Genomic DNA, 11,579 nt, shown 5'->3' on the forward strand with positions numbered 1-11,579 from the left:
CAAAAAAAAAAAAAAAAAAAAAAAAAACTAGTCTGGCGTGGTGGCACACGCCCTATAATCCCAGCGACTCGGGAGTCTAAGGCAGGAAAATCGCTTGGATCCTGGAGGCACAGTTTGCAGTGAGCTGAGATTGTGCCATTGCACTCCAGCCTAGGCAAGAGTGAGACTCTATCTCAAAAAAAAAAAAAAAAAAAGCCACAACTTCTTTGTCCCTAGGGTACAACCAGCAATGGGATGACACCCCAGGTGCCCAGTGCAGCAACCAGTAACTCACCCAGTATTGGCTTTCTCCCTTCCTGAGCTCACGTCCTGGCTCCCCTGCCACGCCTAAATAAAGAACTGGTGCTTGACTCTGTGTCAGGGTCTGGGGCAGCCCCACCCAAGATGGGCTGATGCAGTTCTGTGTTCTGTTCTCAAGGCAAAAGGGTCCATCCAGACATATCCAGGCCACATCCTAGATTCCGGGTATGAAGGCACCTAGTATCCTCACACATCCTTTGACAGTGACCATTTATTACACACATCAGACTGGGGGAAGACCATTGACATAGCTGAGCACCAGGTAGGGTGTCCTGGGTATTCGGGCGTTAGAGCAGCAGGGGCCTCCTGACACTGGCAGGAGAAACATGGCACCCACCAGGAGGAGGAAGAGGAGGAAGAGGATAAGGAGGAAGGTCAGGGGCCGCCTGGATGCAGGATCAGGGACCCTGTGAAGGGAAATGCAGTGTTAAACATACAGGTGGGCTGCCGCTAGGAGTTCTGTCCCCCGCACCCTAGTCCCATCTCTCAGGCACCTCACCCCGGATTCCCCTCCAGCCTCACATCCTGGAGATGAGGAGATGCTTGCCTCTTCTTGTCCTAAGGAGGGAGAGCAGCCAGCAGCAGAATGGATAGAAATGACACTTTATTTATTTATTTATTTTGAGACAGAGTCTCACTGTTGTCACCCGCGCTGGACTGCAATGGCTCCATCTCAGCTCACTGCAACCTCCACCTCCCGGGTTCAGGCGATTTTCCTGCCTCAGCCTCCCGAGTAGCTGGGACTACAGGTGCCACTACGCCCAGCTCATTTTTGTATTTTTAGTAGAGATGGGGTTTCACCATGTTGGCCAGGCTGGTCCCAAACTCCTGACCTCAAGTGATCTGCCCACCTCGGCCTCCCAAAGTGCTGGGATTACAGGCATGAGCCACCACGCCTGGCCGACACATTATTTTTTGAGACAGGGTCTCGCTTAATCACCCAGGCTGGAGTACAGTTTCACAGTCACGACTCATGGCAGCCCCAACCTCCTGGGCTCAGGTGATCCTCTTACCTCAGCCTCCCTAATAGCTGGGACCACAGGCACATGCCACTACAACAATTTACTTTTGTTTAATGATTTGTAGAGATGGGGGGAGGGGGCAGGTCTCACTATGTTGCTCAGGCTGGTCTTGAACTCCTGGCCTTAAGCAATCCTCCTGCCTTGACCTCCCAAAGTGTTGGGATCACAGGCGTGATCCACGGTGCCCAGCCACAAGTGACATTTTGTGTCGCCTTTACCCTACTATTGTAGACCTACAAAGCTGGTCTTATTTCTTTTCCTTTCCTGGCACCTCCTTATCCCCAGGACCCACACAGACTTGGAATATCTCCAAGTGTAGTGGATGTCTGGTTGTGTCTGTCCTTTATCCAATACAATCCCCCTTTTTCTGATAACAGTGCCTTAATTGGAGGTGGGCAGCTGTCATGCCTTCCACTTCCAGACCTTCAGGTTCAAGTGAAGCTGACACCCACCTCCCCAACTTCCATGATTGGTGTGACCCAGACCTGGCCAATCCGAGCACTCTGGTTTATTCAAGGTGCAGCCCATGACCCCAGCCGGTAAGTGGGAGTCAGCCCTGGGACTTTGGCAGCTGTCAGTAGGGTCGGAGGCACGCTCCCTCCCCTGGTGTGGGTAAACCACTGGGAGTGACCGTGTAGCCACTGGCGCACCCATTTTGCTAAGAAGGAAGCCACCTTGGGGACTTAGAGCCCAAGAAAGGGAGGGACTGAGCCCTGATGTTATTTCTTTCTTTCTTTTTTTATTTTTTTATTTTTTTTTGAGACAGGGTCTCACTCTATTGCTCAGACTGGAGTGCAGTGGTGCGTTCTCGGCTCACCACAACCTCCGCCTCCCGGGCTCAAGCGATTCTCCTCCCGAGTAGCTGGGCTTACAGGCATGTGCCACCACTCCCGGCTAATTTTTGTAGTTTTAATAGAGACGGGGTTTCACCATGTTGGCCAGGCTGGTCTCGAACTCCTGATCTCAGGTAATCCACCCACCTCAGCCTCCCAAAGTGCTGGGATTACAGGCGTGAGCCACCGCGCCTGGCCCGGCCCTGGTGTTATTTCAGGCTCTGAATTCAACAGTGCCTGGACCTTTCCGTTACTTTTTTTTTTTTTTTTAATAGCATTCCCTTTTTTGTGCCTTTTGATTTCTTGGGTTTCTGTCACTTGCCATCAAGATTCCTGAGTGCTACACCTGGTTGAGAACTGGCTCACCTGAGGCTTCCGGAGCAGGGAGCGTCTTTGGTGACCTGCTAAGCGTTTCTGGTGGCTGAGGCCAGACTCCAGCATGTCCTGTCGGGAGTGAGAGGTGTGTGCTTCCTGGAGAACCAGCAACAAAGAGAAACGTGGTTGGGGGAGAGCCAGGATAGGGGTGTCATAGAGATGAGATTCTAGGGGAACAGAGAGATCTCACGGGACAGACAAGGGCAGAGCCAAAGAAACCAAGAGAGGAGAGACATTATTTATTCATTCATTCAATAAATGTGTAATGAGTTTCTATTACAAGCCACGAACTGTTCTAGGCTGAGGACACAGTGGGGATAGAAATAGGCAAATACCTGGCCTCCGTGGAGCTTATATTTGACAGGAGAGAGACTATCAATTAATAAGTAAATGAGGCCTGGTACAGTGGCTCACGCCTGTAATCCCAGCACTTTGGGAGGCCGAGGCGGGCAGATCACCTGAGGTCAGGAGTTTGAGACTAGCCTGGCCAACATGTTGAAACCCCATCTCTACTAAAAATACAAAAATTAGCTAGGAATGGTGGTGCACATCTGTAATCCCAGCTACTCGGGAGGCCGAGGTAGGAGAATCTCTTGAACCTGGGAGGCAGAGTTTGCAGTGAGCCAAGATCACACCACTACACTCCAGCCTGGGCGACAGAGTGAGACTCCGTCTCAAAAAATAAATAAAAATTTTTAAAAATAAGTAAATGTACAAAGTCAAGCTGTGGTGAGTGCTGTTAGGAAATAAAGTAAGAAGATAGGAGTGCTAATGTTTGGAGGTCAGGACAGGCCTCCCTGAAGAGGCGGCACTTCAGGAGAGACTGGGACAGTCAGGAGCTGAGCGAGGCATCATCTGGGGGCCTCAGGATAGGAGTGAATTTGAGATGGGGCTTGAGGATGTAGACAGAGACAGACAGGAGAGAGAGAAACAGAGAGATAGAAGGAGACACCAAGAGACAGAGATAGAGGGAGAGACAGAACCACTGACACCTCCTTGGAAGGGCAGGATCTTGCTAGAAGGTGCGCAGAGATGTCCCCAGGGTGCCTGGCAGAAGGTCCCTCGAGGGGGTCTGCTCTCACCTCAAGGCCTTGTCCCCTGCCCTGGGGGCCCCTGTGGCCACACAGCTCACAGGGCACTCCTAGTGTCCGGACTGTCTTTTGTCCCAAGGGCCCAAGGCCCCCAATGTCCCCCGCTGGATCCCACTCCAACTCTGCGGAAGTGGGGAGGCTACTGGGTGCCCAGGGCCCCCAGACCCCACCAGGTCCTGGCCAGTCCGAGTCTCCCTCGACCTCCAAGTCCTGGTCCAGTGTGTTGGCCTCCTCGAGCACCTGGGTCAAAGGACAGAGGTCATGGAGGCTATGAGGTTGGGGCCTGGGTTGGGTGGGGGGTATCAGGATGGGCCCTACCAGGCTGTAGCTGACCAGCTGGGCCTGCAGCTGCCAGAGCCACCGGAAGATGGAGTCTCGGTAAGCTCCCAGGGCCCGCAGGATCTGCTCCAGGGCTGCCCAGGCCCTGGGCTCACTCCGCTGTGCCAGCCCCTCACCAAATGCTAGCAGCGCCTCCACACGCTCAGCTGCCCCTCGGAGCTCCGCCTGGAGGGCCTGGGGACACATGGTTGGACATCACCCCACACACACACCAGGGACCCAAAACCTGGAGTTACCCCCTCCCCCGTTTCCTATCCAAAGGCCTGGAACATGCACTCAACCCATTTCCCATCCCAGAAAGCTGGCAACCACTGCTGGGGCCCTGCCCACCCCCACATCCTGGCCTCTCCTGCCTACCTGCAGCTGCACCATCCCACTCTGGGCCAATGCCCAGCGCCCCGGGCCTTGCACCAGGTCCTGCAGCCGGCGGCCCAGCCCCAGTAGGCACAGGTGCAGGCTGTTCTGCTCAGCCTCTAGTACCTCCAGGCCAGAGATGGGGTGCTGGGGAACACAGGAGCCAGGTCAGGGACAGTGGGCCAATCAAGATATCACCCCTGCTCCCATCCCCACCCCTCTTCTGTAAGCTTCTGGAAACTTCTCTGCGGCATGGTCCATCTCCGGGTCCGTCTGCACCAGGGTCGCTCCCACTGGGGGGCCTTCCCAGTGGAGCCAGGCCTGAGGACAGATATCTAGTTCAAGGTCTTCAGGTTTTCAAAGCTCCTGGAAACTTGGATGTGTGAGGCCTGGGGGGTCTGGACAGGGAGTGGGGCTGGGTACCCCCCAGGAAGAATGGGGCTACACCAGGAGCAATGATGAAATGCTTCTCAGCTGGGCGCAGTGGTTCACACCTGTAATCCCAGCACTTTGGGAGGCCAAGGCCCAAGGATCGCTTGAGCCCAGGAGTTCAAGACCAGCCTGGGCAACACGGTGAGACATCGTCTCTATTTTTTTTTTTTTTTTAATAAAAAAGAGAGATGGCTGGACACGGTGATTCACGCCTGTAATCCCAGCACTTTGGGAGGCTGAGGCGGGTGAATCACCTGAGGTCGGGAGTTCAAGACTAGCCTGGGCAACAAGTTGAAAACCTATCTCTACTAAAAATACAAAAAATTAGCCAGGTATGGTGGCATGTGCCTGTAATCCCAGCTACTCAGGTGGCTGAGGCAGGAGAATCACTGGGACCTGGGAGGCGGAGGTTGCAGTGAGCAGAGATCTCACCACTGCATTCCAGCCTAGGCGACAGAGAGACTCCATCTCAAAAAAAAAAAAAAAGAAAGAAAGAAAGAAAGAAAGAAATACGTCTCCCCAGTTGGTCAGATATTGAAACACTTTTCCAGAGCGTCCCTCCCTCTACAGACACCCAATACCTTTCCAGAATCATCACCCAGTCCTCAGTATGGAGGCCAGACTCCAGGGGACAGAGAGGAGGTGGGGCTGGTACAAGGGGTCTGGGTCACCTCAGCTCACCTCACAGTGTTTGCCCCCAGCTGGGTCCTCGTAGGAAGAGGGTGTTGACCATCTTGGGGGGCAAGCGGCAGGCTCATTGCCCCTAGGCCCACCGTGGAAGTGCTCAGGAGGGCCCAAGGAGTCCTGTCCCAGGGTCTGGGCCTGCTCTGGGCTAGGAGGCAGGGGGCGGTGACTGGGTGAGTCTCGACACCTCACTTTTCAGCTTACCCTCACCCCAACCCTGGCGGCCTCTCCTCTGTCCCCAGGCGATCACAGCCATGGCACCTCTTACCCTCACATGGGCCCTGCCACCACGCCTACCCTTTTGGGAACAAGCTTCCAAAGCCCCGGCCCCCACCTCGTGCTCTCCTCTCCGGATGCGGGGCAAACGGTGCATCCAACAATGTCCGGCTCCCTAGGTGCTCCCGGTGGGTGGTTGAGGGGCTCTGAGCCAAGTCTAGGGCCCAGAGGCAGGGACAGGGCCATGGCTGGGGGCCTGGGAACACAAAGTCAGGTGAGGGCAGCCAGTAAGACCTCTTCCCTAGACAAGGGTGTCCCAGAGCTCCTCCGCTGGAGTCACCCGGGCCTGAGGCTGCAGGAGAGGCCCAGGACAGGTCTGGCTCCGCCCCTTCCAAGAGGAACCTGGACCCGGCCATTTGATGCCCAGCTCAGGTGACAGAAAAGCCACTTAACTCCTTCCTCCCTAGCATGCCAGTAGCTAAATCTCCCAGCATCACTCCACACCATCCAAGAGGGTTCCAGATAGAACCCCTGCCCCACCTCCTCAAGAGCCCTGGATTCTGCCCCACTGAGAACCCAGACATCTGACCTCCAGGGCCTACCCCATTCATTTAAGACCCTAGATGCCGCGCCCCTCCGGAAACCAAGCATCTGGCCCCTAAAAAATAAAAATATAAAACCAAGGAAAGATTTTTTGTTTATTTGGTATGGGGTCTTCTGTAGCTCACACAAAATTATTGGGAAAATAAATAACCCAGGGGAGCCCCCTCTGCCCACGGTTCCTAGGTCGCAGAGTCACAGCAGCCCCAAGGGGGCAGGAACCTGGGAATCCGAGGGGTCCCGGCCCTGGCGGTCACTTGCCCAGCAGGAGGCCGGCGCGCAGCACGCGGGGCACGCGGCGGATGGTCAGTGAGACCCGGGTGCCGCGCACCAGGCAGGCTCCCGGCCGCGCCGACGGGCAGGCTGCCGCATTGGGCGGCGGGGAGGCGGTGTCCAGCGCGTCTACGCGGGCGGCGGCGATGCCGTGGAGGAAGCGCGTGTAGGCGGTGCCGCGGAGCACCAGCAGGCTGCGCGGTTCCAGCAGTAGCGAGGTGGTGGGCCGGGGCGGAGGCCGAGGCTGCAGGGCGAGTTGAGGGTCAGCAGCGCTCAAGAAGTCGGGGGGTGGGCGAGAGGTCGGTAGGCTCCGGGGATCAGCGAGTCCCCAAGGGCAAAAGCTGAAGAGCAAGTGTGCTCACAATGATGGAGGCTTTGGTGGTTCAGGAGTGAAAATTGCTGGGGCCTGGGCTGGGGCTGCTGGGAAGAGAGGGCGAGGGCTCTGCAGTCCCTCTAGGCGGCAGATGGGGGTGTCAAAGGGTCAGCGGACAGTGGGAGCTGCAGCTGGGATCTCCAAGGGGCTGGGGCTGGAGCTGGGACCCAGGAATCGGCAGTCCCCAGGAAATACAGGTAGAGCTGGGTTGAGAGAGCATGGCTGAAGCCAGGACCAGGTAAGGACAGAGTGAGGCAGAGGTTAGAGGCAGTGGGGGTCCCCAAGGACATCAGGACATTAGAGGACAACCACACAGCTGAGGGAGTGTCAGAGCATCCAGGAGCATGCAGGGCTCGAGGGCAAGCCTCAAGGAGTGGGTCAGCGTGTTCAGGGGCGTTTCTGTGAACACTGGAGTACTAGAAATGCATCACTCAGAGAAATCATGTGTCAAGGGGCCAAGGAGAATCTGGGGGTGTCTTGCACCCCAAATCACATTCCTAGAGTAGCAGGACGTCTGGGGCACCCTAAGCAGGGGCAGATAGGGCATTTGGGAGGAGGCGAGGCCCTCCTGAGTTAATGGCGGTGGGGTATCTTAGGATATCAGTGTCTGCTGGGGAGTCAGGGGCATCCACTTAGCAGGTTGGGGCATCGGGGAGCCTGTGGAAATCATGGCATGTGGGGCACCCTGTAAGCAGATGGGCTGTCTGGGAGGAAGAAGGTATACCCCGTGAGGGGACAAGGGAAGGTATCTGGGAGAGTGCCAGGAGTACCCCGAAGGCACGTGGGACCAGGTCATCTTGGAGGATGTACGAGGTTGAAGTGCCTACAAGCAGTTGGGGCAGTGTCTGGGGCCCACCTGTTCTGTAGGGTCATCGTCCTCTGGCCGCCGTGGCTCGTAGAAGTCTAGCACGGTGTGGGAGCCCAGGCTGATGGTGCTGACAGTCGGGTAGTACAGTGGTCCATCCTCGTGGGGCTGAGGAGTGGGCACCAGGGCTGGGCAGGGCAGGAGTCCACAACCCCCACCCTCTGGGTCAAAGTGGGGCTTCCCAAGCCAGGGACAGGGAGGTGAATGCCTGTTTGGGAGATGTGGCTGCCTAATGAGTGAGGGTGGGCACAGGGTCCCCTGCCCCAGCACAGCTCAGAAGTCTGAGTGGGGGGACACTGGCCGAGGGGGTGTGGTTACCATGATGCCCTCCCCAGGCAGATACTGGTTCACGAGGACATGGTTAGCTGGGAGGCCTCCAAAGAGGCTGAGGTCTGACACTTTGTCCACGTAGCGCTGGAGCCATGGGGGCAGCCGCTCAGGAACGATCCCCCGGGGATGAGGAAGCCCACCTGGGGAAGGCAATGGGGTCCTGAGGGCTCCCCTATAGCAATAGATCCCCCACTAGGGATTCCACAGTGGCTGGAAGCACCCTGATCCCCTCAGGGACCCCTGACCCTTTGGAGATAGCCACTGGGTCCTTCAGAGGTTTCCTCACTTCTCCAGACCACGGGCCCCTTTCAGATACTCCCAACTCATCAGGAAATCCCTAATCCCTCAGGACCTCCACTGACCCCTTCAGAATCCTCCTGGCTCTTGGGGTCCCTTGAGCTGTCAGGGACCCTCTGATGTCTTAAGTCTATTGGACCTGAGTCCCCTGCCCCAGCCTACATCCCAGAATCACTCATGCCCCCAGCCAGGGATACTTACCCCAGTTCTGTAACTTTCTCCCAGAGAGCTGGGTCCACTTTGGCTTTGGGGCATTAAAAACCTAAGAGGTGGGAAGGGGGTCACTCTTTTCTCATGATCACCCCTCTATGATCCTCCCACCTAGGCCAACATAGGGGCCTTTACCTCCGGGGTGGAAATGGGTCATCTGTGTCTGTGGGACCATTCCCTGGGGCGGTGGGTTCCTAGGATTTTGTGGTTTGCCTTTTTTCCTGGGAATGCCTTTGGCCCCAAAGCCCACCCGTGTCTACCAGGATTTAGGAATCAGGGCTGCACAACCGTGGTCTGAGAGTTGTGGGTCTCACAGTCTACTCAGTTCTGGGGCTGGACAGGGCTCTTTCAGCCCAGCAAATAGTCTGCATTCTAATTTCCTGATTCCGTGCCAAACCCGGTCCCTCATGCCTGTAATCCCAGCACTTTGGGAGGCCGAGGCGGGCAGATCACTTGAGGTCAGGAGTTCGAGACCAGCCTGGCCAACATGGGGAAACCCCGTCTCTACTAAAAATACAAAACTTAGCTGGTCATGGTGGCATGCACCTGTAATCCCAGCTACTTGGGAGGCTGAGGCAGGAGAATCGCTTGAACCTGGGAGGCAGTGTGGTGGCACACGCCTGCAATCCAAGCTACTCAGGAGACTGAGACACAAGAATCAGCTGAACCCAGGAGGCAGAGGCTACAGTGAACCGAGATCACGCCACTGCAGTCCAGCCTGGGCGACAGAGCAAGATTGTCTCAAAAAACAAACAAACAAAAATTCCTGATTCCTGGGCTCTCTGAGGACAGTTTGAGTTCTGCAACCTCCTTGTTCCTATTGCCTGGGGGAGGGAGTATGCAAAGCTGGGCTATCTCAGCACAGCAAAGAAAGTACTTTGAAAATCTTCCACTGCCAAGATCCTAATGATCTAGAATGGGCTATCTCAGTCCAACAAGTCTATGCTCTAGTTGATAATCTACTCATTCCCTTCATGGTTATGGAGCTGTACTGGGCTATTTCAGCCGAGGAATTCTATAATATATAGATTTTTCAATGCCAAGAACGCAAAGGTCTGGAATGGGCTATCTCAGCAAAAAAGTCTGTGTTCTGTAGCTAATTTTTTCCTGGACTCAAGATCAGTGGGTTACTCCAACACAGGGAAGATCTGTGCTCTGTAACTTAGGCACTGGGGCTGCAAAGGGCAGGAACTCTGAGCTTTGAAAATTCTTCTTCCCCCAAACCTTAAGAACAGAATGCAGACTGGGCCATCTCAGCGTAGATGGTCTGTATTTGGTAACCTTATTCCTAAGGCTCTGGGTCTATGCTGAGCTATTTTAGCACAGGAAAGAGTTTACTGGGCTATCTCAGCACAGAAATCTGAATACAAAATTCTTTACTCCCCAGTCTCAATGATCTGAACTGGGCTATCTCAGCCTATGTTTATAACCCCCTATTCTCTAAGCTAGCAGGATTGGGCTATCTCAGTAGAGGGAGTATGAGCTCTGTAACTTCCTTGTTCCTTCTGTCGGGGTCTTCACTGCAGCCTTGGGGGCTCTCATACAGAGGATAGGCATTGGGGAGGAATATGGGAAGAGTGGGAAAACAGACCAGAAGGGCACTGAGGTCACCTGTCGAAGCAAATACTCCTCCTCTTCTTTGGAGATGAAGTCAGGGACATAGTAGATTACAGGTGGTGCCTAGGATAGAAAGACCCCCTGAAGGTGTGGTCCTTCAACCCACACAGAGGACATATCATCACAGAGCAACCCCTATGCCTGAAGACAGGCTCAGGATGTCCTCAGACAGGTCAGGGTCTGAAGTCAAGGGACCAGTGCCATTCCAGAATGGACTCTGACAGTAAGAATGAATTTGGTGGAAGGGGGCAGTCCCAACCCAAGAACTCAGGAATCAGCCTGCCTCCTTCACCCTCTGCACCCTGAGTTCTGACAACCTGCTCCACTCTGAATGGTTCCAGGGCTGGGACTCTGGCGTCCTGCTCCTCCATCAACACCAACTCCTTGCACCCAATCCTGTAGGGAGGGAAGGACATACTGAAGTCACTAGGCCTCCCACCCTAACACCATGATGCAGCCTTCCACCCCATCACAGGCCAGGCCTCACCTCAGCCCTCTTCTGAAACTCACTTGGTCTCTAAAAGCTGAGTCTTCAGCATCTTACAAGCCACACAGAGAGCCCCTAGGTTCCATGTCCGGACACAATCAGCCCCAAGAATAATCCCCCATTACTCTGTCCACTAAGGGCCCATCCAACTACACATATGCCTTCTCAATCCTCCCACAGAGAACATTCTCTGGCCCCACACACAGGGAGCCTTTCTCAAAAGCTCTACACATAGCCCCCAGGGCTGCACTCCAGAGCCCCTTTAAACACCTTGAGACCCCGCTTCAGACCTGCAACTGTGAGCCCGGCTATCAACACTCAGCGACACCCGCCCCCCACCGAATCCCATTCTGTGCACCCCTGTGACCCCAATCTGAGCCTCCTCAGACATGTCCACCCTCAGCCTCCTCGGATCCCCCCATTTGGACGCCCCTCGGATTTCCCTTCCTGAGCGCCCCTTCACTCCAGCACCCTGGGATCTTTAGCTCTGAGGCTGACTCCCAAATCTTCTTCCCTCCCTGAACCCTTCAGATCCCCGACTCCAAGCCCTTTAGGACTTCAAGCTCTGAGCCTCCTCGGACTCCTACTCTGGGCTCCCCCGGATCCCCACTTTCAGCCCTCTTGACATCCATCTCTACCCCAGCACTCCCCAAAACTGACCGTCCACCAGCGTCCCCTCGAATTTCCAAATTCAACATCCCCATCCCCCTCCAGCCATTTCCGCCCCACATTACAGACGCAGAGTCCGCAGGCCAATGGGAGCTCCCAGAGGCCTCAAGGGCCCGCCTTCCACCCAATCGGCGCTCTCACTCAGTATTCGCCCGCCCCCTTCATCCTCGCCTAAGGATAGGCCGCGCCTCTTGGCCTCTGAGCCATTGGCA

General features: G+C 55.5%; 2 protein-coding genes across 6 annotated transcripts; both read right to left on the reverse strand.

Moving 5' to 3' along the window:
• Nucleotides 1–493: 493 nt before the first annotated feature.
• SYNE4 (spectrin repeat containing nuclear envelope family member 4) lies at nucleotides 494–6,317 on the reverse strand. Its single transcript, XM_063720049.1, has 9 exons — nucleotides 6,249–6,317; nucleotides 5,765–5,902; nucleotides 5,428–5,578; nucleotides 4,318–4,461; nucleotides 3,940–4,134; nucleotides 3,613–3,861; nucleotides 2,522–2,626; nucleotides 800–858; nucleotides 494–707 (listed from the first exon to the last, which is right to left on the reverse strand). The coding sequence occupies exons 1-9, from the start codon at nucleotides 6,251–6,253 to the stop codon at nucleotides 524–526; spliced, it is 1,230 nt and encodes a 409-aa protein (XP_063576119.1). The 5' UTR covers nucleotides 6,254–6,317; the 3' UTR covers nucleotides 494–523.
• A 7-nt stretch (nucleotides 6,318–6,324) lies between these two features.
• On the reverse strand, nucleotides 6,325–11,504 carry ALKBH6 (alkB homolog 6). Of its 5 annotated transcripts, XM_054540225.2 has the most exons (8): nucleotides 11,359–11,432; nucleotides 10,722–10,773; nucleotides 10,529–10,607; nucleotides 10,206–10,274; nucleotides 8,586–8,646; nucleotides 8,076–8,227; nucleotides 7,749–7,865; nucleotides 6,325–6,763 (listed from the first exon to the last, which is right to left on the reverse strand). In XM_054540225.2, exons 2-8 carry the CDS (start codon nucleotides 10,748–10,750, stop codon nucleotides 6,500–6,502), a joined length of 771 nt encoding a protein of 256 aa, XP_054396200.2. In that variant the 5' UTR covers nucleotides 10,751–10,773; nucleotides 11,359–11,432; the 3' UTR covers nucleotides 6,325–6,499. The 5 variants fall into 5 exon arrangements, with proteins under 5 accessions (XP_054396200.2, XP_002829142.4, XP_002829141.2 ...); XM_002829096.6 differs by lacking the exon at nucleotides 10,722–10,773 and having other exon boundaries at nucleotides 11,359–11,504; XM_002829095.5 differs by lacking the exon at nucleotides 11,359–11,432 and having other exon boundaries at nucleotides 10,699–10,777.
• Between the last annotated feature and the right edge of the window lie 75 nt (nucleotides 11,505–11,579).

This window comes from Pongo abelii, chromosome 20 (assembly GCF_028885655.2).
Source record: "Pongo abelii isolate AG06213 chromosome 20, NHGRI_mPonAbe1-v2.0_pri, whole genome shotgun sequence".
Classification (NCBI taxonomy): domain Eukaryota; kingdom Metazoa; phylum Chordata; class Mammalia; order Primates; family Hominidae; genus Pongo; species Pongo abelii.